Source organism: Crassostrea angulata, chromosome 4, assembly GCF_025612915.1.
Source record: "Crassostrea angulata isolate pt1a10 chromosome 4, ASM2561291v2, whole genome shotgun sequence".
NCBI lineage: Eukaryota > Metazoa > Mollusca > Bivalvia > Ostreida > Ostreidae > Magallana > Magallana angulata.
In genome coordinates, this window is record NC_069114.1 from 41,234,151 (window position 1) to 41,259,585 (window position 25,435).

Below are 25,435 nucleotides of genomic sequence, written 5' to 3' on the forward strand. Positions count from 1 at the left end.
TAGACCTTGAACTAAAAATCAATAGAAAAGTTTTATTAGCCTTTATGAACGGGTTAACTAGCATTTTGTTTTACTTCTACTTTCATTTTTGCTTTGACCCCAAAACTGTCACAGAGCCTGTCTAATGCAATATAATATTTCAGTAATTTTGTATATAGAAAGCTAAAGGTAGGTTTTTTTCCTTTAAGGGTTGGGTTAATAAGTGGCTCTTTACTGTGGCAATATTATTTATTCAATTCATATTTTTACATTTCATTTCATTTCAGATATACAAGGCGCGTAGGTCTTTACCTGTATAGCTACCCAAGTGCCAAGTAAAATGCACTGTCACAACTAGCATAGAAACTCAACTGAAAATGAATAAAGCCTCTCGACTCGTTCAAGTTGTAAATCTGGGTCGCATGGGATTTAAGGAGGCAGAAATAGTCCAGAATAAGTACAAACAGAATCATATTGACTCCCTACATGGTAAAACACCATCGGCGAGTGACACTCTTTTGTTAGTTGAACATGACCCTGTGTACACAGTTGGGATCCGCAGCAAGAATTATGAAGAAGAAACTGAAAAAAAACTGCTAGCGACTGGAGCTGACTTTGTCCGTACAGATAGAGGAGGCCTTATTACATATCATGGCCCAGGACAATTAGTCGCATACCCGATCATCAATTTGAAACATTTCAAGTCAAGCATGAAGTGGTACGTGTGTGCCTTGGAGAAAACCATGATTGATATGTGTAGGAGGTTTGGTTTGATGGCAAATGCTGACCAAGAGACTGGAGTGTGGATAGAGGACAGAAAAATTGGAGCCATAGGTATACATACAGTCCATGTACCAAAAACAAGTTTAATAGAAATATGTGTTTGAAATTTTTTGGTTACTTATCACAATCACCCCCACATTTTTGGATGCGTGTAAATAAGGAATAAGGAATCATTTTTTGAGTATTATGAGGTGATAATTTCGGTCGGGGCGTGATCAAATCCAATAAAGCCCGACGGGCTTTATGATAGATTTGATCACGCCCCGACCGAAATTATCACCTCATAATTAATATTCAAAGAATGATTCCCTATTACTTATATTTATATAATTTTAAGCCATCGTACGATTAAATATAAAAATATAAACTAGATACGACCTCGTTACGAGTAACGAGTAGGTCTTCCGTCCGATTTGTTTTTTATTTAAAACGATACCACGAAATATCGATACAATTTCAAAATTAACACCCCCCCCCCCCCCAAAAAAAAAATGTTTTTTAAGGCAATGAATACAAATCCCTAATTACGTCAAACATGGGCCTGACGATGACTTTTTCAAACCGATAATGTAGTGTTCAACAACTTTGATTCTATAGTGCATAACAAAATATTTATCGTTTTCAAGTTATTCGTAATGGATTTTACGAGTCTCTTGGTCCCCAATTAAAGGGGCCAGCCCCTTTTTCTTGATTTTATTGGAAAGAACTTTTGATTTTCTACCACTTTTGTTATATATTGTTTAACAAAATATCAACTGATAAAAAGATACAGATCAAAGCAGGGGTGTGCAATTACAAAATTTGGCCACTAGCCCAGGGGCTAGTGGGAGTACCAAAATTACTAGCCCAAGATTCAAAGTTACTAGCCAGACTATTTCAGACATGTCGACATTTCATTTTATAAAAAAAACCTAAATTTTATGTACATAATGCTTTCTCCTGTATGATGCTAGTATATAATTATTAATATACAAAATATTTATTACTTGCATGTTTTCTGTGGTAGACTAGTTCAAAAATATTCAACTTCATTGATCTCTCACATTTTAGTTACAAAATTGGTTTGGGTACTGTTAATATAATAAAACCCAAACATATAACATTGTGAATGTGAACAGACTCTATAAAATCACTGCAACTATCTATGTGTGCATGCATTTTATCCTGTTTAATTTCCATGTACAAAATACAACTATGCAATTAATTACGTAATGGTAAATTTTAATTAAAAATAATGGAAAATGCACAAATAATATGCAAAATATGAATTTTTTTTTTAATTCACCAAGCAGGTCACTTAAAAATGTGTTCATGAGAATAGTTGGTGCAGAAATTTATAATATCTCTGTAATGCATCTCTCTCTTTCTCTTTCTCTCTCTCTCTCTCTCTCTGTAAAAAAAATCATATCAAAAAAAGCCAATGAATACATATTAAAGAAAAAGGAATCATTTTACAGTGATGTCACTTGAAACAGCTGCACAGGTAACTACGGAAGCCATGTGCAGTGAGGCGTGACTATCTCGTCTAGCCACTGGTCAGGTCAACACTGTCGGTAAAACTTCAAAGTGTGAAACTTACAGCAGAGTGTTTTTTCTCAGAAGAATGTAGCACGAGAAAAAAATGCTTAAGAAATTTGAAGGCTATCATGACTTAAAAGGAGCAGATATTATGCCTCTGTGATAACAATGACGATACACTTTTCCCACTAGGACACTGCAAATTTACCGGCATATTTTGCCAACTCTGGTTATGATTTACTAGCCCGACGGGCTACCACAGTTAATGTTTTTGCTAGCCCGACCTCTAAAATCGGTAGCCCCGGGCGTCGGGCGATGGTAATTGCACACCCCTGACGTATGAAAATTTTGAATGAAAATTCGTACTCATTTTTCATGCCTAGGCGAGCTCACAGAAATGGCGCCACTGGCGTAAAACAATATAATAGTGCACAACTTCAAACTATAGACTACCTATCCTGAAAATTTCGCATTCATATCTCTAATAGTTTCTGAGATCAGCTCTGCACAAAAAAGGGCGTAAAAAATAGAAAATCCATCGTAACTCGGTACCGGAAGTGACGATTTCAAAATTTCAAAAAAAGTCTAGAATTATGACCTCTGGCAATCATCTGTGAAAAAATGGTCAAAATCGGCCGAATAGTTTCTGAGAAATCGCGTGCACAAAATTTGTGGAAAAAAATAATAATAAGAAACAGTACGAAAACAATAAGGTCTTCCGTTGGAAACGGAAGACCTTAATAAGCAAACCCCGCTGGCCCCTGAATTTGGTGTCATTTGTATTATGGGTTTTATAGTACAAAATTGATATGTAGTGTTATCACAGGCAAAGACACTGGAAAATGTAAATATATCAACATGACATACCCCCCCCCCCCCCCAAACTATAGGGTGAGGATTTTTTTAAGTGTAGCACAAAATTTCAAACTATTTTATTTTTTGCTTTTCAAGACTGGCTGCCCCCCCCCCCCCCCCAACAACTTTTTCAAGAACAATTCCATGTGCTTTGTAAAGGGCTTCAAATAGAGTACAATGTATGCACAGGCATAATGTCATATATTTTTCTCATACTGAAAATTATATTCTTCTACCTAATAATACACCAGAGTCTTTTATTTGCTATTTGTCACATGACTCGGAATGTTTTAATTACTGTCTACCATACAGTAACTACCATGCAGAACACTTTTGATAGGCGTTTTGTGTATTGTTAGGGTGTAAATTTTTGGATTTAGGTTTGGCCTTTCAAGAAATAGTAAGGTACATTCATGTACCAGTAGTTATCAATTTGTCAGTAAATGTACTGTACATATTACCATGATAACAATTTTGTGTTTTATACATTTGAGATTATTAAAAATAGCATACTGGTACATGTACTGCATAATTATCCAGTGGCTGTTAAATTCTTTTAATTGTAATCAATGTAACATCTGCAGGAAAGGTAAAGGCATTTTAAAATATATGTGTTCTTTAATATCCTCAAGGAATTCATGGGAGTCGCTTTATAACAACTCATGGAATATCCCTAAACTGCAACACAGATCTTGACTGGTATAAACACATCGTACCATGTGGAATAGAGGACAAAGGAGTTACTTCCCTTACTGAGGAACTGGAAGAAGAGGTCAAAGTTCAAGATGCAATTTGGCCATTTATAGAAAGTTTTAAGAAGCAGTTTGATTGTGACCTATCTTTTGAACATCTTTCTAATCAAGATCTTTCAATTTTAAAGGAGAGTGAATTAAAAACCATACAAATGAGAATAAAATCTGCATTTAAACAAAAAATAAACAATGCTAGCTACATTTAGTGTGCTTTATGCATGTATTTAATAAAAAGGTTAAAATCATATACAAATCTGTCATTTCTTTTATTTTATTCCTTCATCACTGAATTAAACAGAATATTGCAATTGAGAAAATAAATACAAAGCTGTATTTTGCGAGTCTTTGTCTAGCTGTTAATATGTAAATTTTCATGATTTTTTGGCCCTGAAATCTGAACATTTTTCCTTGAGACACGAAAATGAAGAATCTCCATATTGCTTAGATTGGGCAACATCTGCATCATATCTGTTGTACGGTAATCAATTCCTAAATTCCGGTACATGTATAATGTATCACTCAAATTCACTTGCACCAAAATTATGATAAAACACAGTTGCAGTCCTTTTAATAGGGTCCACCACAAGATAAGAGAATGTGTTTTCATGTTCCATCTTGGCTGGATAAAACATACTGTCTCCATCCTGGCAAGAGAAATATCAACCAATGCATAAATCAATGCATTAATGATTTCAATGTCTTAAAAAAAACGTTGATTTTTTTTTCAAAATGTTACAATATTTTTATCTTTATGAAGGATGAAAAGTATTAACATGGTTTTTAGACATCATTCAACATTTATTTCAATATTTTTTAGATGCATATAGTACTTACTTTTGCAGTGAGCTTGAACACACAGGATACAATATTAAGTTCTTTAGTTTCTGGATTTTTCTGAACACTAAATTGAAAAATAAAAATACTATTGAATTAAGAAATTGTACAGTATAATGATTATACTTATCACTTAGCGTCGGAACCGGGGGGGGGGGGGGGGGGGGGGGGGGGGGGGGCTAGGGGGGGCTAGTCACTTTTAAATAATGAGCATTTATGAATTTTGCATGGTCGAAAGTTCTTTTGTAAAACAATGCCCTGTTCTCATTTATAATAGTTTGAAGGTGTATTGATTGACAAGGTTCCACTAAAGATCATTTATATCAAATATTTAAGAAATAGATAAATGTATCATGAAACCTATATGTGTACCTGATGAGATCTTTGTAGACCTGTTTGGTGACATCTAGATAGGGCTGTATTTCATCTTCATACTGGTTGAAGCGGCCACCCAGACAAATGTGGAAAAAGATTCGAAACAAAAACTCATCCCTCTCTGAATCACTATACAAGCAGTAGTTGTCAGAGTCATCAATCAGCAGCATCTAAAAAAACGTTGTAAAACAGTTGTAAAAATTTATAGTGTGATCTATTAGTTCTTGTATATTGTGAATAAAACTATGAAAGTAAAATATATAGGCTGAGTGCAGAGTACTACAATGAAACAGGCTTATAGTAAGGTGCAAGGGAAAACAATTTTGATTCCTTTTGAATTCAATTAATTACAACAATAGTTAGTTATATCTGGTAGGCTTTATTTTCATACCATTTAATTATGACTTGGGGGAATGAAACTGACTTTGATCAAAGTATGCATGAATTCAATATAAGTGAGTTCACTGTAACTGTGTCTTAACTGTATAGAGAACTCTATCTGTATACCGGTACTTTATATTTGTATACATATCTTACTTTTCTCAACTCATCTGAGATTGTGAACTCTCCACAGAACTCATCAAAACATTTACTGATATGCCCGGACTCTCTGACGACATTGTTCTCTGTCAGTCTGTCAAAGAAAGTCATGGACAAGACAGAACAGGGCACAGGTTCAGCAGTGACACTTGTAGCTGGAATGCCTGGAAAATGTATAAGGAAAATTTAAAGTTATCTTGCATATTCTAAATAACAAATATTTTGTGCATTTAATATGAATGTATATTATTAAAAATATGGACTTTTAGTAGTACCTAGGATTATGACTCATACAGTCATATCAGAAATAATGAATTATTTTTTATCAATAACCAAAACAATGAATTGGGATTTTATTACACTTAAACTTTTTTTTCTTTTTTTTTTTTTTTGGATAAGCTCCCCCTTTCAAAAACAATGCTATGTGCCTGATATTGGACAAACACAAGTGAATAAGAAAAAGTCTATATTATAATTAGCATAAGTTTACTCTTTAAGAAATGTGTAGCTAACTGTAACATACCAACTACTGTCCATTTGTCTCCTGATATCATCCGTAAATTGGAAATCACATTTGGATCTTTCATAAAATCCTGTTGAATTGATCATAAATTAAAAAATAAATGGATAGCTCATAATCCATGGTAAGATTTCAGATTTCACCCCTTATATCTGCTTGTAAGTGACTATATATAGATGAATGCTTTGTCCTGATTAGGACCTGATAACATAAAACACATATTGCAAGAACATTTCAATCTTCAGATATGTGCTTTGCTTTTACTCAAAGTATACATGTGTAATATATTACCTTAGCAAAGTCATCTTTTTGGTAGGGTTGAAATGGCTGGTCAAAGCTGAACATCTGCACACACAGTCTCCCTTTCATAGACCTAGGAAGAAGTATTACATTTATATACTGCTCTGAAAGTAGGTTCTGAAGTTTCCAAGTTTAATCCTGAAGTAGGGTTATGGTTATATAATTTAATTCTGGTTGTAACACAGCATTTGACTGGATAGAAAAATTTAGTTCAATTAGTATAACCTGGCTTGCACGTCACAAGATACGTCACAATGCACCACCGTCAAAAACATACTAATCCGCTTGACGTTACGTTTGAAAATTTGAACAGATTAGTATTTTAAAAAGTAAAGCGAACTCAATTTTTACAGTAAATCACAGGAAATTAAATTATAAGGAATAAACTCAATATCTACCCAAGTTATACACATATAACCTGGGTTGGAGCAATTTACGCTTTTTATACTCTACTTCGCGGATTATAAAGCGTAAATTAACTGCCCCAACCCAGGTTATACTCGCATAACTTAATAAATTATTTCAGAGTTTAACAATATTTCTGTTCCATAATAATTGTTCTATATTTCTAATGCAACCTTATAATCCACTGAAAAATTTTCTCCTCTATCTCAATTACTGCGTAGTTTACATGTCCAATGTACATATATGTGGCGATTCAGCTTGTCATCGCATAAGCCATTTGCCTATAGATGTCCAAGTGAATACAGCATGTTGGCCACACACAGTGCTAGGTGGGTGGGTTCTGAAGGTCTAGAATTTATCCCTAATATCTGGGGCATGGATATCAAAGTGATAAACAAGTATAATTATTATACATGTATATTATAAGCTGTATAGGCTCATACATACTTTCTAAGCCTAAAATATGGTCGAAGGTTCTAAAATCAACAGGGTCCAAATTTCGACGGTGTTTAATTTATCTTTTGTTTACATCTCGCTCGTTTTCGCAGAAATAAGAGAAATTTTGTATGCATATGATACTATGATAGACTAGCAATCAACTGGCTTAGTATTTATCAAAATGCATTTCAAACAAGTAAGAAATTAATTTATGAATTTTTCCTCACAAAGAACAGCAAATTTTGTTAATCCACCATTACCCTGAATTTAAATCATCGTAACACAAAAATATAAACACTATGACGAAACACATGGTGTATCGTCTGCAAAGACCAAAGATTCATTAATGAAAAACAAGTAATGTTGTGAGGATAAATTTAACTGACAAGACAATGGAGAGCAATCGTTGAATTTAGGACCCAGTAATGGCGGCCCCCATAATTTTGTTGAGTAATTTATACTTTAATATTGTATATTTAAATAACACAAAGTAAAAAGGTTGATCAAATTATGTTAACACAGCAAGCTATGATTGATATTCAAGATAAATGTCTTAGCTTTCAAAATTATTACTCATTTTATCTGAAAAGAGGACCTATAGATAAAGACTGCCGAAATATGGGCACACAAGGATATATATATATACACTTTTCTCAAATCTTTTACAGTTGTATTACATGGAAAGTCTTATGAAAAATTGAATATAAAAATCAATAGCAAAATTCTGGCAAAATGAAAATACAGCGTTTCTTTAATTTAACAGAAATTTTCTTTATGAAGAACAAATTCGCGACTATTCAAAATGAATGAGCGTCTCTAGCAACAATGCTGTACAAACCATTTCAAGAAGAATTCTTTGTTCTCTTTCGTATCGAAAGAGGGAAATTTTCTTCCATCCAAAAACTGGAACGTATACTTCGGACCATTATCACCTGACATCTTTCTTTTCGAGAAAATTCTTGTTTTGTCGTGCGGCAAACATGAAAATCTTTTTTATGCTTGTAAATGATCTTAGTCAAAAAAGTGTTTGTGAGAGAGAAAACAGCTTGTTCCTTTAATAGGTCGCTCAGGTGAAATACAATAGTCTGGTACCCGCCCCCGCCACTTCGTTTTTCACTTCGTTTTGGCTATATGACAAATGAAGTCTTTTAAGCCTAGTTCTCGAAATCATGAAAATCATGAAAAAAATGAATCAGCCCCCCAGCCCCCAGCCCCCCCCCCCCCCCGCCGGTTCCGACGCCTATGTACCGTACCGCATCTTCTTGTCTTTTGAATCTTTAACGTGAGAACAAGCCTGGCGTTTGCAACCTTGAATTTGTCTGCCAAGGATGATATTGGCAGCTGGAGTTTGGATGCATGAGTCACTGTATGTACAGTCAAAGACTTGTTAAGCATGGTGGGACCCCTAGGCCTAGCCACATCCAGAGAAATTCATTTACTGTTTTTGGGAGTTGATTTTTATCAACTCTCCTATGCAGTTACTCTGGCAAACCGAAACTGAAACAGTGTTTGGACCTAAGCACAAATCATCACCGCTGACAAGAGTTAGTTCTTGAAAATGATCGATATATTCGATGTAATGTACGCTGAAGCATTTTTTTTAAGGAAACTTATTTATAAATATCTAAGAAATAGTCAGATTTTAAATAGTACGAACAATTTAGAAGTTTTTTGCAGTCGTGTGTATTCCTACGCCAGAGTTCAATATAGTCTCGTTCAACCATCGGCTGTCTCCGTACATCTCCGACAAGCTGAGAGTCAGTCTATATTTAGAGGTCGCACGAGCTATATCACGTGACCTGGTATCTCTTACTTGACGGAGATTAACGGAGACAGCCGAGCATCTGGTTGAACGAGACTAGAGTTCATTATTGGTAGGATCCATACACTTTTCGAAATATTTCGAATACCGATACATAGTTTGATGAAATCAATTCTATTTTTAAATTTTACACAACATGATTCATAAGAGGTTTTCTCGAAATTCTTGTCGGAAAAGTGCAAGAATCCATATTATAAAAATGTGCGTAATTCAAATAGAGATTAATATGTTTTACGGTGTGACCGTTGGGGCGAGCGCAGAAGGAACCACACATCTGTCATCATTGTTAAATGCAACCCGTGGACTTGCCCTAACCAAAAAACTTTGGCTTTGTCTCGAAAACTTTTACCACCGCAAAGAACCCGAAATTATCAAACTTTTATTCCAATGGCCCCTTCCTAGTCTTATACACTTAAACAAACTACCACTGAGCATTAATAAAATGTTAAACAGACTTACATTGTATTAAAATATTTTGATAAACAACGCCGTTTTTTTTTTATGTAGATACAATTATGTTTTATCTTTTCTTTACCTTTTAATAATGATCATTAAAATCAGTAAAAATAAATTTTGTTTGTTATTTCTCATTTTGTTCCTTGTTGTAACACGTGTTTTAATTATTTTCCTCAGTGACATTAATTTTTTTTTAAATCTTTTTAATTTTTGTACGCTATATAAGCTTTGTAGACATGTGCCACCCCCTCACCCCTTTCTTAGTGTGTGATATCCAATATTATTTGACCACATATGCAACTATATAACAAATACATGTACCGGTAGATATTTTAACAGTTTAATTCTTTTCATTTATCTATTCATTACAAAATGACGTGGCTGCACGTAGATCTAATAATGATTAGACTTTTCTTTCTTAATAATTTTTTGTCACCTACCTAACGTATGCATATATGATTGGATCAATATGACAATAAATTTAGCATGGAACTTGCATGTGTATTTACTAAGCAAAAAAAAAAAATCATCAAAACAAAACTAATCAGCCAAAGAGTCACCGTTAACACTGATACTGAGTACTTCCTACATGATCCAGTACATAAGCTTGATCAACCTCCAAATGTATCGCGGGAAATTAAAGGTCATATGAAACGATTTTTAACACTATGATTTTCTTTCATGAATATAAAGCTAGGTATAAACAAATGTTAAAATACATGATGTAAGATTATTTTGCCTTCGCATTACTGAGAAATAACCGTGAAAACTGAGCACCTGAAAAAATTCTTGCCCGCTTATCGTTCTTGATTTTGTGGATTTATGACGTCACAAAGACCCACCGATGTAAACAATGCATCAAAACTAGTGTAATTTTACAGTAGTTTATCGATTAAATTTTAGTAATTTTTGCATATATGAACGTGTCTTTCTTTTCAAATGAGATCATTTGATTTCGTAGTAGCCTACAGATGACTTAGTTTTAATTGGTCGTTAATGAATCAATCTAATATCAGCTTCTCACAAAAGTAAAATCATGATGAAAATTCCGTACTGGAGTGGAAAATTAACGAAAGAAATGCTCCAACATTTACAGCTGATTAATGAATTATCCCTATCCTTTTGAAATAGAAACATCCTTTTCTTCTTCGGTACGTATAATGATTGAGCTACATTTAAAGGGAATTAAAGCATTTAAATTGATTTGATTTATGTTGTCACATAAAAAAGTATATAAGGCAGGCCAATGAAAATGTTTGAGGCATTGTGTACATAGTTTGTATTTAAGAGCTGCTATAAAATGCCGCAAAATTATTCTTAAATTTTATTTCGAAATAATATAAATTTCTGACTTATTGATATATAAAAGTAGCAATATCTTTAGACAATACTTTGTGTACACGTGTATTAACGTTTTATTAAATTAGATCGCGGAAATATGGCATTTAAGGATTTAGAAATGTATCGGTAAAATAAATCGGTTGTTTGATAAAAATAGTTGTGAACGAATGTGAAGATAATCAACAGATTTTATTAAGAACAAGCATCAATAATAATAAAAAAACACGAAAGAAAACATTGCGGAAGAAAGTGAGATAAAAGGGATCTGTGATGTAAACACCGCGCATACACGTTTTAAAATCAAAACACCGCACATTCAAGTACACATTTCAAAAACAAAACATTTGAAGATTTCTCTTAAACTAAAAATAATTAAATGGTAACATATTTGTGAATTTGAAAGTGAAACAAGCAATATAATCGTGAAGCGAATGAAGCACAATGAGGCCTACAAGTTGTTTAGAAAAAAATCTTAATGAATTGCATGAACGTGCAAATGGGAAAAAAACGATCAGATTTATTTCTGAATTTGTCAATTTCATTAAAAAGATCAAAATAAAACATATAAATATGCTTATATTAAAATTATATTATACTTGCATGTGGATCTATGAAGAAAATCATTTATTCTCCCTGCAGTCTCGAAACTGAATATCATTATGTACACGCTATTACATGTAAATAAAAACGCACACGATTTCATTTCTTGAGAGAAAAAATACTGACGTGGTTGATTATTGTATAATTATACAAGTTTTTATAAAAAATAGGTTTTTTTTTCTTTTAAAATGCTGCAAAATGACATGGATATTTGTATTCACAACATAGCTTTATAAGGCGATTGGGTCTTACTGACGTCATAAGCAAGGGAGGTAAGCCGCGTAAGTCAATGTTCCTTTTCCCGATTAAGTAATTTTGATCGACTGTGGCGCTCACATTTTGCATAAAATATCCAAAAAACAATGTCAGTCTTATTAAATAGGCACTTATGAACTCATTCCCGTATATAACTCAAATGGTCAGGATATCGTTTCCTATGACCTTTAAAACGCGAGATCTTTGTGACGTCATAGTTAACATTCTTTTGCGCTCGACAGTTTTCGTAAATTGTCGGACAAATTCGGAGAAGGAAATGACGTCATATGTCAGCAAAAGTTCAGTTTTTTTACGTAAGCTTATGTGTTGTTTACTGTAATGTTTTTAGAAGGATTTTTTTTTTATTGTTAAATGAAAATGATGTATGCGATGTAGAGGTAAGAATTTTCCGTAGTAACACTTTCTATTCCACCATGTTGCTATGCACCGCAAAGGATCACTGGGATAGTAGAACGTTTTCACGTGGCCTCATAAAATTTTCTTTGAACAATGTGCAGATTTCAACTCGAATTTCCTCCGTTCGTACACGTTGTCTATGGAGCTCGCTACGCGAGCGGCGCTTCGCGCCGCCTCGCTGCGCTCGCTATAAACTACTTGCCAAGGAAAATAACACATCGTTGATTTTAAGATAAATATTAATCGATAAAATCAACTCCCGTCAGTACTTCAGTACTTTGATTTCCAATGCTTCCAGTGTCTTGACCTCCTTGAGGGTCAGCGGTCAAAATTTAGTCATGTTGGTACTTCCCTAGCAAATCCGTCTTATCTGCCCTTCTTTCTTTCTTTGTTTGGTGTTTAATTCTTTGGTGTTTCAGACTGAAATCAAACAATTTTTAAAGGCATTTCACGCCGGGTGTGTCTACTATAGTTGTATATGGTATTTCCTCATATTTTCAAAGTGAATTTATTTGTTACTTTGTCGATCATTCTTTATAATCAGACTTCTTGGGTTTAAACTGTATTTTAGCCCAGCTCACTTCAAATATTCTGTTTTCTTGTAGTCTTATTCCAGTTGATGTCTTGGGTCATAGTGAATCTGAGAAATATATTGTCAAAGTATCTTTTGATGATTTCTTGGATTTTGTTAGGTACAATGTACATTGTGGTAATACTTGACTTTTATGATGAACGAGTGCGAAGTTATCAGCATTAATTTTGATAGGTCTAGCCAAACTGCTGTTTGGTCTCCATGATTTATTCTGCTGTGGTAACCGTATTGCACTGATATGTTCAAGGCATCTTGAAAATCCGAGACCCCCCCCCCCCCCTTTTCGCACTGAAGTATCGTAATGTAGCCGCTGTTGGCCATGTAATGCTTTCAGTCTCCATGCCAATACAGCAACAACAAAAAAAACATTTTAACCCTCTACACTTAGGAAGGATATTGTTTTTAACTGGCTTATCTTGCTGGCGTTTTTCGATTATTTTTTTCATCCCCATAACTTTAAGGAGCTTCCAAAGTCGACGAAATAGCTGTGGGCAACGTTTGTTAAAACTTTGTACGGAATTCTGCTTGATCCAAGAGCTGGACCTTGCTCTTTTTACAACATCTACAACGTTTTCCCATGTTGGCTCTTAGCTATATCTAAAGCATCTTCGCTAGCCAAGGGTTTCTGATCCGCACCGCTTTTCACGAACCCTCTTCGTGAGAAGCGGTGCGGATCAGAAATCCTTGGCTAGCGAAGATGTATTAAAAGGTGTTGCAGGTTGTTCTACTAGCAATACATTTAGAACCATTATTACAAGGCCTTGGACTTTCCGTAGGACGTAGCTATCACTTCTTGCGTCAAAACATGTTAAAAATGATGCTGGATTCAAGTGAAATATGCACCGATTGCGTAGTCACTGAGTGGGCAGCAATGAAATAGACAGGCATACGTGACATTGCTGTTTGACACAACTACCCAAAGTCCAAGCTCCTGTTATTATGGTTCTAAGCACTCTCCCAGAGGATTGTCCATTGTGGGGTCTGAATGGTTCTGTTTTAAGTTCTCCTTTACTCATGCAGATAAATAACACAATGTTAAATAAAAAAAATTTTTTTTACTCCCTAAAATAATTCTAAATTTATGGGAAAAAATTAGTATTGCTGAGAGTGATTTGAAATTGAATAGTTGAGTTAATGAAATAACGAGCGAATGTGCAGTCATCGTCGGATACCCACGGGTGATCGCGTCTTTTACTTATCAGTAAAAGATGCGATCAACCGTGGGTATCTGACAATGATGTGCAGTAAGTATGCATGCAGTAGTTATGCAAAAACAATGACTTACACGTATAGATGATTATGCCAGTCTACACATTTATTAAGTACGGAATATTTATAGAAACATTTCCCGAAAATTTATATATCATAACATTGCGTATATGAAAACCCGAGTACTGCAAGAAAAAAAGGACATCCCAACCTTCAATGTCTCTCTTGCACGTTTTTTTAGAAATACATTGTACATGATTTGTAAGTATGTTTATGAATACTTATGTCTATTTTCAAATTGATTTTCCCATAACGATTTAGTATTTACATTGTACAGACAAATAATGTTCTAATTTAGAAACGTGTAGATGTTCTAGCTTGATATACATTGATAGTAACATTTACAGTGACTTGGTAAAGGTTTAAGCATTTGAAATCCATTACGTGTATCTATTTAAGGACACCCACTATAGATTTAATAAAAGATATCTTCAATGTGCAGCGCTTTCAATAGACTAGACTGCAGTGTGACAACTGACAACTGTTACCCATGATAAAAGATAGACCGGCCTTAAGGTAAATCAGCAACAATTAATATATTTTATCAAGCATCGATCAGAAATCCGCCTTATAAACAAATACATGTTTGATGAAACTTGAAATAACTCGTTACCATTCATTTATTTAATATACATCATTTAATTGCATCCGGCTATCAATACCACACCTCTGTTGTGGCGGTGGTGGTGGGGGGTGGGGGGGGTCCTTGGGTTTCTCGTTTACAGTCTACCTGACGTTAAAATGTTTCTTTTATAGTAATATTATTTCCTCTACTTTAATAACAACGTTATTATAACGCTGGATGAAATTATCTTACTATAAAAAGAATATAATGCTTTTAACGACAGGTCGGTGCCTTTGTGCACGGATGGCTCATTTAAGACAGGTGTACATGAATAAAGTTTAACGCACGAACGCCTTTTCTACTGAAATAAAATCTGAATTAAAAAAAAAATGATCGACCATGTATTTACATTAAGTTTAGAATTTGTAAACTAAATAAAACTTGAAATCTAAAAAACCCAAAGATTTCCGTAATTTATGAATAAAGAGTATGGGTAAATAGCAGTCTTAATGATCAATTTAAAAGCATGTCTATGATGCTGTCTTAATTTGTCGTGAAGAGACTTCAGAAGCTAACATAGCTGAACTGTTTTTAGTCTGGTCTACTTTTTTAAGTCTATTCATTAATATGTAATTATGTTTTCCGATATTCAAAAATTTTCTAGTTTTATAATTTCCGGCAATATTTATTTAAATTTTTTTATTTTCATTTTGAAAATAACAGAAAACTTCATTTTTCAAAATTCATATTCATATGCCTAAAACACGAAAACAATAATTAAGGTCTTCCGTTTCCAACGGAAGACCTTATAGTTTTCGTACGATTTCTTCTTATTATTATTTTTTTCCACAAATTTTGTGCACGCGATTTCTCGAAAATTGTTCAACCGATTTCAACCATTTTTTCACAGAAGATGAGACTTAATATAAACTTCATACATTTTTGAGATTTTTTCTGTCGTCACTTCCGGTACCGATTTATCGGCCATTTTGCACATTTTTACGACCTTTTTTGTGCAGAGTTGATCTCAGAAACTATCAGAGATATGACTATGAAATTTTCAGGATAAGTAGTCTATAGTTTGAAGTTGTGCACTATTGTGTTGTTTTGCGCTAGTGGCACTATTTCTTGGAGCTTGCCTAGGCACGAAAATTGGGTACGAATTTTCATTCAAAATTTTCACACGTTTTGATTTATATCTTTTTATCAGTTGATATTTTGTTAAGACATATATAACAAAAGTGGTAGAGAATCAAGAGTTCTTTGCAACAAAATCCAGAAAAAGGGGCTGGCCCCTTTATTTAGGGGCTTAGGCACTCTTAAACTCTATTACAAATAACTTAAAAACGATAAAGATTTTGTAATGCATTATAGAAGCAAAATTGTTGATCGTACCAATATCTATTAGAAAAAATCATTGCCACGCCCATTTATTACGTAATTAAGGATTTTTAGGGGCCAAAGTACTTAAACTTTGACGCAATATAACTAGAGAAGTAGACATATTTTGTTAGACATCATAGAAGAGAAAATGGTTGAATTAATGATTTAAATCGATTCCAGTTATCAAAAAACGAATTTCTGTCCCCATTAGGAATCTAAAGGGCTGGCCCCTAAAATATTCAATCATTTGTATCTCAAAAAGGATCAACAATTTTAGATGGGTGTAAGAACAAAAAATGTTAGTATTCTTAAGACCTTTTCAAAGAAAAAAAAAAAGGGCTGGCACCTTAAATTAGGGGCCAAGGCACTCGAAAACTCTATTACAAATAACTTAAAAACGATAAAGATTTTGTAATGCATTATAGAAGCAAAGTTGTTGATCGTAACAATATCAGTTTGTAAAACTCATTGCCACACCCATTGATGACGTAATTAGGAATTTTTAGGGGAGTAAAACCTTAAATCTTTAATGTGCTGTATGTGAAATGTGAGTGGAAATTCTGAAACTTCATTGGTATCGTTTGAAAAATTGAACGGAAGACCTCCTCGTTACTCGTAACGAGATCGTATCTAGTATTGTTCTAAATTTAGAGACAAGTCGAATGCTGTAAGATAGAGCCTTACGTAATCGTATCTTATCGACAACGATGGTGTTGTTCATCTTTATCAATAATTTGACTAATTAATAATTGGTCGATAAGGAATTTAAAGTTTCAAACAAAACACAGGTAGACTTAAAAACATTGTAGATTTTGTGGCTGATTATTGATAGTAATCTGTTCATTTTTAACAATACCTTCAAGAATTGATCATAACTGACATAGGTTTTTTAACATTTACTTCTATTATTAATTATGCGCAAAATTTTAACCTTGAGTTTGCATTTAAAAATAAATAACTTGTGTCTTATTTGAAGACACGGTCTGAAGATTTAGATAAATACTACACCTTTAAATCGCCGCTTTCAATAGTGCTTTTAATAGAGTGCAGTGCGACAATTGTTGCTATATCCATTGAAAATACAACTGCGGTGGGGCACAGAAGGTAGGTTCCATACTGTTATAGAGTGACAATGCAACATTATTTTTATGTCTTGTTCATTGATCAACTACATTGTACAAATATATTTTTGATTGTTTGTAAGCTTTTTTTAAAAATCTATAAAAATTGGTTTAAAATAAAAATGACCACAAAAAGAAGAAATTTAATCGTTGTTTGTTTAAAAAAGTTTTATGAAAGAGGATATAAAAGAGAAAGTAAAGATTTCGATTCTATTCTTTAATGAAACCTATTTAATTCTAAAATATTATCTATTTTAGTGTTTATCTAATTACATTTAATTTGGATATATCACTATCCATACAAATTTTCAACCGGGGGTAGGGGTGGGTGGGGAGTATGGATCCTTTCATTTGGTTTCTCCTCAAAAGTGTTCGGGTGCCTCACACAACGACAGATGTACACGTGTATGAACGCACGAGCGCTATTTGAACCGAATTGAGCACTGAAAAAACATACTTGTACTCAACATTGCATTTACACTTAGTTTGGTAAAATTGAAAAACAAAAAAGAAATCTTTAAACGTACGGTAGCTAAGACATTGAGGGTGTTTCAAATTGCAACCGCCATTATTTATTTGATCATTCGTTTACAGAAATTTATATTCGTCTTGAGTAACATTGCTTAATTGATTTGTACAAAATTCATCGAAAATTAAATAACTGACCCGAAAGATTTTCCATAATTAAATGGCGTTGTTAAAATCGTCGATTTTCATTTCTTATCGAAACACCCCGGTTAATTCTAAGCTAACTTGACATTGTTGTGTGTGATCTTTTTTATTTCATTTTGAATGTGAATGTATATTTGAAGTCAAACACTCAGTTATCATAACCTATGAATAAGTTCAACATTTCATTTCATAGTTGTGCAGTGAAGAGTGAAAGAATGTTCTAAATCTAGAAACAACTCATACCGGTATGTTACTACAGAGAGTGGATCCTTACGTAATCTTTATGTTTGTGGTTTTTCATCTGATAAAGTAGCGCCATACCGTTGCATGGTTGGAACCACAACGTTATCAGATATAGGTTATAACTGGTTTAAGGTATACGTTTACTCAGAGTGAAAAAAAAAATCTATGATGATAATGAAAAACCATCTGTTGTGTGTAAAAGACCTATCATGGTAGTGCTATTTTTCACTTTCAAATTTTGCATTAAAAATATTATTTTTCTAGGGACAATCGAAAGAAGATGGACTCCAGTTGTTGTTGCTGTTCGAAAGTTTTGGACGAAATCTTCAAATTGAAAGAAGTAGTAGAAAAACTCTTATTTGCATTTAATAACAGAGAGACATTCCACGATGAGGAACGGCCAAAGAAAAAACGCCGCCATAATTCAAATCGTTGTCCGGAGAGTTCGTTCAAAGGTAATCGAGTAATATTGATTTTACAACAATGTCGTTTTAAAGAATAATTTGATTTTCTCATTAATGGATTATATATGCGTTTACAAATTCTGAAAGAGTATGTTCACCAAGAAGTGTTACAGGAAAATTATCAGAAGATTGTAAGTGGGCTTGACTTCTCAAAAGGACACGTATTAGATAGACTTCTTCAGAGCGAGGCCATATCGGAATCAGACCACGAGAGTATATTGAATCTTGGTCAGAAAAGAAAAGATCAAAACAGATACATCATTCATCGTTTCCGCCACTATGGTACAGACAAATTTGAGACTTTTTTAGAATCTCTCAAAGAAGAATATCCGGAATTACTGAGTGATCTTAAATCAACATATCAAGAAAAACTGGAAACATCTGGCAAAAGAAAATGTCTTTTCTGTACCATCCAAAATATGGTTGATATTTCTGATGTTCTTGATCCTCTTTTTGAAAACAAACTTATCGATGACACAATCATAGAGAGGAGACTTAACTGTACATCTTTGGCACCAGCTATTCTCTGGAAACAACTGTTCGACCAACTCAAGAAAGCATCATTGGATGATAGATGTAAGGAGGTTTTCGTTAAAGCTCTTGCCACAAAGTACAAAGAAATCGCAGTATCTGTAGAATCTGTTGATTTTCAAACACTTTTCGGCTGCCTGTGTCGACAGCAAAAGAACGCACCTGCTTGTGGTTTTCAGACAGACGGATCTGGAAGTTTGTCAGATGTCAGCTCAATGAGCACGATGGATGGAAGACCACTAAGCGAAAATAAGGTTCGAGATTTGCAGAGAGTAGGATCATTTAAAATATCTTCCGGGTTTTCTTTACGAAGGGAAGAAAACGAAAGTTTTTCGAGCATATCAAGCCATGAAAAAGAAGAAAATAATGAAAAAGCAACTAGTCCTGAAAAATATGAAAAGAGCTTTTCAACCGTTGAAAATCAACCAATAACTTGTCCAATGGACGATGCTCAAATTCCCTCCACTGATGATGTTGTTAAATTTAATGAAAAAGATGAAATACAGATAAATAAAGAAGTGAAAAATACAGAATTTCTGCATTTAGTTAGAGAACCAGTTAAACCACGATTCCACGGTGACAATTCAAAATCAACTATTCCCGTCCCACGACCTAGAAACTTAAAAACCAACTTTCCATTGGATATCAATAACCAATCGCAGCTCTCTGATAAAGAAACAGTTTTTCCAGCCATTATAAAAACGGTACCGGAACTTTCGCCTGGAAGTTCGAATCAATCTCCGACCAGGAAGGTAAATACTTCTCTCAGATTGTCGAGTTCATTCCGGCTTCCCTCCAGAACCGATCGAAGACGTTATGGAATAACTGTTCAACAGGCAGAACAGTTCATATACTGGACCTCTCAAGACGATGAGAACAAATCTAGTGACAGAAGATCTAATAGATATAGGACGGCCTAACATATCAAAGAAGTGAAGCGTTTGGTGCGAGGTGCAGCATACGTACAATGGCAATCCGATTATCGTTGGCTAATTGTCGGTCCAAAGATTGTGAATGTAATAATATTCAAATGTAAAAGAAAATATTTATTCATTGCTCATTATTATTAAGGAAATACAACCAGTAACGACGTAATTCTTCAGATTCGCGGAGGTTCGGGTCACTTTCTGGGTTTATGTAGACTGATCGCTATTTGAGTCAGTATCACGAAAATGATTTCATAATAAAATTGGATAGCGAACAATTTAGTGAAAACAAATTATCAATCTCAGTTTTTTTGTCAAACTTAACGTTCTAGTGTTTGATCTTATCATTGTTTTAATTTCATATTATTTGTTTATTCTGGATCTTGTTTATTTTACCGGTATATTATATACATGATTTTCATATTCGTTTCCAATATTTGTTATACATGTATATGTAATTAAAAAAAAAGAAATCCATTAATACTCAATCTAAAAGAAGTATTTGCAAAATTTAATGATCAAAAGGTGATTTGGTTATATGAGAATTGCAAACCGAAAAGCATAATGTTCTGAAAGATTAAATGCATGTACACAGAAAAAAATCACTGTCTCTAAGGTTGACGAAGGTGGGGGGTGTCCTGTCTCATGGGAACAGGAACGGCAACTTCCTGACTGTTGTCGCTCCGTTTGCGGAAGTGACCGTGTCCGTGGTGCTTCAGCTGAGGAATTCCTTGCTGTAGAGGCTGAGGAACGAGAAATGGCCTGTGTTCTGATCCTCCCGCCTGAACTGGAAATGCGTGCTGCCCATGCGCACCATGACCGGAAGCACTAAATTCGGGTTTTTTGGTCGGTACTCCAAATTCCTCATGCTCTTTGATATGCTCCTGGAATTCAGGTTTCTTTGTGGGAATTCTGAACGGTCTTGGTCGCACATGTTCGCCGCTGTCGAAATATATTTTGTGTGGGACAGGTTGACCGGGTGGAGGAGGGGCAGCAAATATGGAGGACTCGTCGGTGTCGGTGCTGATCTCGGTGGGTCGTACCACGTAGACCTTGCTGGTTCTACAGAGTTTGCCGACAATAGGACCCACTCGTCTGATAAACTGGCTAAACAAGGCTTCGTCCCTCATTATTATTGGTGACTAGAATCAGAATTAATAATTATTTCACAAAAACGTTCCAAATTATCACCGATGCGTTAAATCAAAAGGAAAATCGAAATTTACGTTTGAAATGTTTTACAGGAAAGAATACAGTTATGCTTAGATGCGATTACAATTAGATTGCAATTACTAATTAGTATTAAAGAGCTAGACATGCATACCACGGTTTCCATGACAGCAATCTTGCCGTCCTGATCCAGGCTCCATTCTGGGTCGTAGTTAGTGATGTAACATGATCTCAAATCGACGTCACGTAACGCCGTCACACCCTGTAGAAGAAAATGTTTTAATCAAGTATGTAAACTTATATTACAAAATGTTCATTTCTTAAGAACTGAAATTTATATTAAGATTGTACATGAATAGCGCACTAATTTAATCAGTTTTAATTTATTTTTTGATGAACGGACTCATCATACCAATTTCACAATACTGCATCTGCACAACAAAGAATGCATGTAGATTTACTAGTAACATTTTGTTATTGTTTCTTATCAAGATTGTCTAAAAGGTTTGTTGTTTTTTTAAAATCAAAAAACGTGTCCTATTTAGCTTGGACTGGCTACCAAAAGTGACCTTTCTTGCAGTAGCTTTTGACAACATCAATCAGTGCCATAAAGTCTCTTAATTACAATTAACTAAGCAAAGCATAGTCTAAAACAAGACTTGTGTAAAACTCTCCGGACTTTAGGCCAGCATTTTTTGAAATTTCGATTTACAAACCCGCCGACCCTATTTTTTTAAAAATTCAAATAAAAATAAAAGGACCAGAACTAGCTATTAATTTTATTTTTTCCTCCGACCCGAAATTTTCTTTCTGGTAAAAATAAAAATAATGTTGATGCAATCACGTACGTGTAGTCTGAATTATTGTTTTTCATGCATTGATTAAAAAGACCAAGTTCTTTCCGATCAAGTCACAGGCACTAGAAGTCACAAAAAAAACACCATTGGGCCTACTCCTGTTTGCTTTCGTCCAACCCTACAATTTACGACCCAATTAAGTTTTGTGATCGGCAACTTAGCCAGAATTTCCTCAAGAAAGAGAAGTTGAAGTCTTTTTCTATCACAATTCCGTAAATTAAAAAAAAAAACCTCATTGGCGCAAGAAAATGATAAGTTACTTATTTAAAAAAACATTTATTGCAAAAGAAATTCTAAAATAATCATAATTTAACCGTTTGGAAATAGATCCTCTACATAACGGTTGTAAGTGGGTCATAGGGTTGGACTAATAACCCTAAACAGACTGAACACAGGAGCCTTATGACTGAAGGAAAGAGAATGATTTTATTTGTCATTAAGCTAACAAAATAACGAAACATTTCCTTTATTAAAGGTATAATTACATAAATAAATAAAATTTTAAAAATTAGTTCGTCTTTTTTAAATAAAAAAAACTTGTTTGATTTTTTACTGACATTTATGGACATGCTTCTAATCCAATTTATTTTCAGTAACAATATTTTATATTTTGAATTTGTGAATAGCATAGACCCCTTCACGATAACTGCGGTACTGCTCTCTTGCAGGGCAAAATGATATACTTTGCCGAAATTTCAGTAGATAAATAATCAAATGACGTAAATGAAACAATTGACGTTACGTCATATTTCACCAAACCATGTCATTTTGCCCTGCAAAAGAGCAGTACTGCAGTTACCGTGAAGGGGTTAATTGTTAACTTAATCAGATGAATGATTTCTCAAACTTCTTCCTATTTTTCTGCAAGGAAGAAGTGAAAACTCCCTTAATTTTTTTGGTCTTAATGTATAGGTACAGTATGTACTTGTATATATATACATGTAATTATATATAAAAAAAAAACCTTCATTTTTATACATGCATATACAATATATTAACACAAATTTTTAGTGCCCATGGATAAAATATGTTATATAAGAACATCATCAACAACCAAAATTACTTATATATTTAAAAAATGGCAGCTCCTGGACATGTGTTCTTATTTTAAAAATAAAAAAAATATTGGTGAAAAATTGTTTTATTTTTATTTTTTTTCTCGACGGACAAATTTTTCAATTTTATTTTTATTTTTTTTCCCTCCTCCTACCCAAATAATTTGAAAAATATTTCGTAAATCTAAAAATTAAAAAATGCTGGCCTTATTCATGTCTACCGTGCCTGACTGCTTTCTGTCGGATTTAGGCAGAAACAATTCAAATACATTTACATGTATTCCAAGTTCCTCCGTACAATATATATAGTACCAATAGGCTTGGATACCAAAGTATCTGGTTCTAATAAGGAACAAATAATACGGTATCCCGGATTTCTGTGGACCAGATAGAATGGATTATCATAATACAGATACCGATTATCTGACTGTGTATACTTCATTGTAATAAAGGACAAATTGATGGGATCCCGTCAAAGTAACCGTACACCACACCCAGGAAGATGACGGAATTACCGGAATCGTTACATAAAAGAGTTGACCAGTTGTTATTTTTAGATTGGAATGGCCCCAAATGTCTCAAAACCAATAATGATGCCTTATACTCACAATACTATACTTATATAAATAAGTGTTTATTAAAAATAAAAATAATGATGTAATCTTAAGACGGTCAGTTTAGCTGCGTTTTGAAAATTTTTCATTTTGCTGTAAAAATATGTTATTGTGATATTAAATGGACATGTAGTTATGATAAATAATTTTTTTATATTATTTATTTCATCATTTCTATGGAATATACTTCTCAAATAAATGAATTTTTGTACACAGTAACACAGTTTTCTTTTATCATAGCTTTTAATCAGGTTTCCAACAAGTTAATAAACAATAGAAGTTTATAAACCTTTCATTTTTATGCCATAGAGATGGTTATTTCAATTTTGCAATATAAAATTAAAACCATTTTGAATTAAACATATGTTGATCGCATACTGCATACTTCTCTTTTACATCATATCTTGCATCATATCGAAAACTTCACAAACTATTTTCCATCTTCATCATTATTATGATTATCATGATCATCACGTCCATAACACAAGTACTTACGTGGGCCTGGTCGCTATACTGTAAGTCAGTGTTCCTCTCCACAGCATCAAACACGGATTGGGGCTCGGAGGAAATCGGGAAAGGTCGGAAATAACGACCTTCACAGCACTGTGGAAAAAGAATGATAAAGGACTGACCAAAATACATTGTTTTTTTGTTTTATCGATATTCATAGTTAACATTTACACTGCATATTATAAACACTTTATAGTAAAGGATGCTCGTATATTTTTTTTTGACAATTTGCTTTAATTATAAGCAACAAATTTCAGAATGTAACAGAATCCAATACAAATAAGTAAATCATTAAGTAGTTTTTTTTTTTTTTTTAAATTTTACCCTTATTTTCTTAGCTTTGATTTTGACTTTTGAAGAGATTTTTTTTTTTGGTCAATATAATTTTAACAGAATTATTCTGTAGAATGAAATCTTGAAAAGGACGTATTGTTTTGTTTTTAATCAAATCTTTCATCATTAATTTGCTTAATTTTGATCATCTCTCTATCGCAGTGATGATATCTAAGAATATTAAAATTAACTCCAAATCACATTAAGAACTGATATCTAAATCCTACCAGAAAAACTCCAATAAAAGTCACTACGAAATAAAAGCCATCCATTGTTTTAAATCTCTTTGCAAACTTCAGAAATCTCCGCTCTCTTATAGTCCGTCTGTATCCCGAGAAACGCCGAGTTTTCGTTTTATCCAATGGTAATTCAGGGTTTGCTGGGAGCTTGATAACAATGCTCCAAGTGTTTGTGAACCCAGGGGATTCATAAAGCTAAAGTAAACATACAAATGATTAAGCTCAGGTCCTTTGCTATTCATTACAGATTTCTAATTTAAGAAAACGTTTTAATTGCTTTTCATTTCAGGGGGCTTACGATGGATTTGGGCGCAAGCTGGATTTGTACCCAAACTGACGGGAATGAGTGATTTGCGATTCCGGGTACAAAGGGTTGGGTTCGATTGTATTAGACTGATAAAACCAGCTTTCTTAATTGAAGCAGATTTATGTCCCTATATCAATTAACAAATAAAACACACACCATTCCCTCCTATTCTGCCATACCACACATAAATAAAACAGTCTCGTAAATTTTACGGACCGATTCAGCTTTTTCCTTACCGAAGCTACCCGAGTTTAAAATGATAATGCATATCAGTGTAAGAGATAAATTGTTTAGAAGACACAGGTTGAGCGATTGGAGAGTTTGTTGCCAGATCTTTCAGCAATCAGCTTAAGCTATATTCGCATATCACGGAAAACAAAGAGCCTTTTCTGGA

At 33.8% G+C, this 25,435-nt stretch overlaps 4 protein-coding genes across 7 annotated transcripts; 2 read left to right on the top strand and 2 right to left on the bottom strand.

The window, feature by feature from the left end:
* Positions 1-62: 62 nt before the first annotated feature.
* LOC128180422 (putative lipoyltransferase 2, mitochondrial) lies at positions 63-4,101 on the top strand. Its single transcript, XM_052848532.1, has 3 exons — positions 63-168; positions 267-813; positions 3,768-4,101. The coding sequence occupies exons 2-3, from the start codon at positions 357-359 to the stop codon at positions 4,091-4,093; spliced, it is 783 nt and encodes a 260-aa protein (XP_052704492.1). The 5' UTR covers positions 63-168; positions 267-356; the 3' UTR covers positions 4,094-4,101.
* Positions 4,102-4,136: 35 nt separating this feature from the next.
* LOC128180421 (cilia- and flagella-associated protein 300-like) lies at positions 4,137-8,322 on the bottom strand. The gene is made up of 7 exons (XM_052848531.1): positions 8,138-8,322; positions 6,448-6,529; positions 6,160-6,229; positions 5,634-5,800; positions 5,094-5,266; positions 4,722-4,788; positions 4,137-4,531 (listed from the first exon to the last, which is right to left on the bottom strand). Exons 1-7 carry the CDS (start codon positions 8,236-8,238, stop codon positions 4,403-4,405), a joined length of 789 nt encoding a protein of 262 aa, XP_052704491.1. The 5' UTR covers positions 8,239-8,322; the 3' UTR covers positions 4,137-4,402.
* A 6,118-nt stretch (positions 8,323-14,440) lies between these two features.
* LOC128179955 (uncharacterized) lies at positions 14,441-20,377 on the top strand. 4 transcript variants are annotated; one of them, XM_052847662.1, is made up of 4 exons: positions 14,452-14,567; positions 17,986-18,037; positions 18,300-18,490; positions 18,587-20,377. In XM_052847662.1, exons 3-4 carry the CDS (start codon positions 18,316-18,318, stop codon positions 19,948-19,950), a joined length of 1,539 nt encoding a protein of 512 aa, XP_052703622.1. In that variant the 5' UTR covers positions 14,452-14,567; positions 17,986-18,037; positions 18,300-18,315; the 3' UTR covers positions 19,951-20,377. The 4 variants fall into 4 exon arrangements, with proteins under 4 accessions (XP_052703619.1, XP_052703622.1, XP_052703620.1 ...); XM_052847660.1 differs by lacking the exon at positions 14,452-14,567 and adding an exon at positions 17,010-17,103 and having other exon boundaries at positions 17,986-18,167; XM_052847661.1 differs by lacking the exon at positions 14,452-14,567 and adding an exon at positions 17,019-17,103.
* A 99-nt stretch (positions 20,378-20,476) lies between these two features.
* On the bottom strand, positions 20,477-24,881 carry LOC128179962 (uncharacterized). Its single transcript, XM_052847669.1, has 4 exons — positions 24,723-24,881; positions 24,148-24,255; positions 21,281-21,388; positions 20,477-21,098 (listed from the first exon to the last, which is right to left on the bottom strand). Exons 1-4 carry the CDS (start codon positions 24,765-24,767, stop codon positions 20,568-20,570), a joined length of 792 nt encoding a protein of 263 aa, XP_052703629.1. The 5' UTR covers positions 24,768-24,881; the 3' UTR covers positions 20,477-20,567.
* Positions 24,882-25,435: the final 554 nt, after the last annotated feature.

Coding starts and splice junctions, on each gene's coding strand:
- LOC128180422 (XM_052848532.1), top strand. CDS start 357: ATGAATAAAGCCTCTCGACTCGTTCAAGTTGTAAATCTGGGTCGCATG. Junction 814..3,767: donor CAGAAAAATTGGAGCCATAG/GTATACATACAG, acceptor AATATCCTCAAG/GAATTCATGGGAGTCGCTTT.
- LOC128180421 (XM_052848531.1), bottom strand. CDS start 8,238: ATGTCAGGTGATAATGGTCCGAAGTATACGTTCCAGTTTTTGGATGGA. Junction 6,230..6,447: donor AAAAAGATGACTTTGCTAAG/GTAATATATTAC, acceptor TCAATTCAACAG/GATTTTATGAAAGATCCAAA. Junction 4,532..4,721: donor TGTTCAAGCTCACTGCAAAA/GTAAGTACTATA, acceptor TTCTCTTGCCAG/GATGGAGACAGTATGTTTTA.
- LOC128179955 (XM_052847659.1), top strand. CDS start 14,542: ATGATAAAAGATAGACCGGCCTTAAG. Junction 14,568..18,299: donor AAAGATAGACCGGCCTTAAG/GTAAATCAGCAA, acceptor TTATTTTTCTAG/GGACAATCGAAAGAAGATGG. Junction 18,491..18,586: donor TCCGGAGAGTTCGTTCAAAG/GTAATCGAGTAA, acceptor AAATTCTGAAAG/AGTATGTTCACCAAGAAGTG.
- LOC128179962 (XM_052847669.1), bottom strand. CDS start 24,767: ATGGATGGCTTTTATTTCGTAGTGACTTTTATTGGAGTTTTTCTG. Junction 24,256..24,722: donor CTTTTATTGGAGTTTTTCTG/GTAGGATTTAGA, acceptor CTTTTTCCACAG/TGCTGTGAAGGTCGTTATTT. Junction 21,099..21,280: donor TTGCTGTCATGGAAACCGTG/GTATGCATGTCT, acceptor TTCTGATTCTAG/TCACCAATAATAATGAGGGA.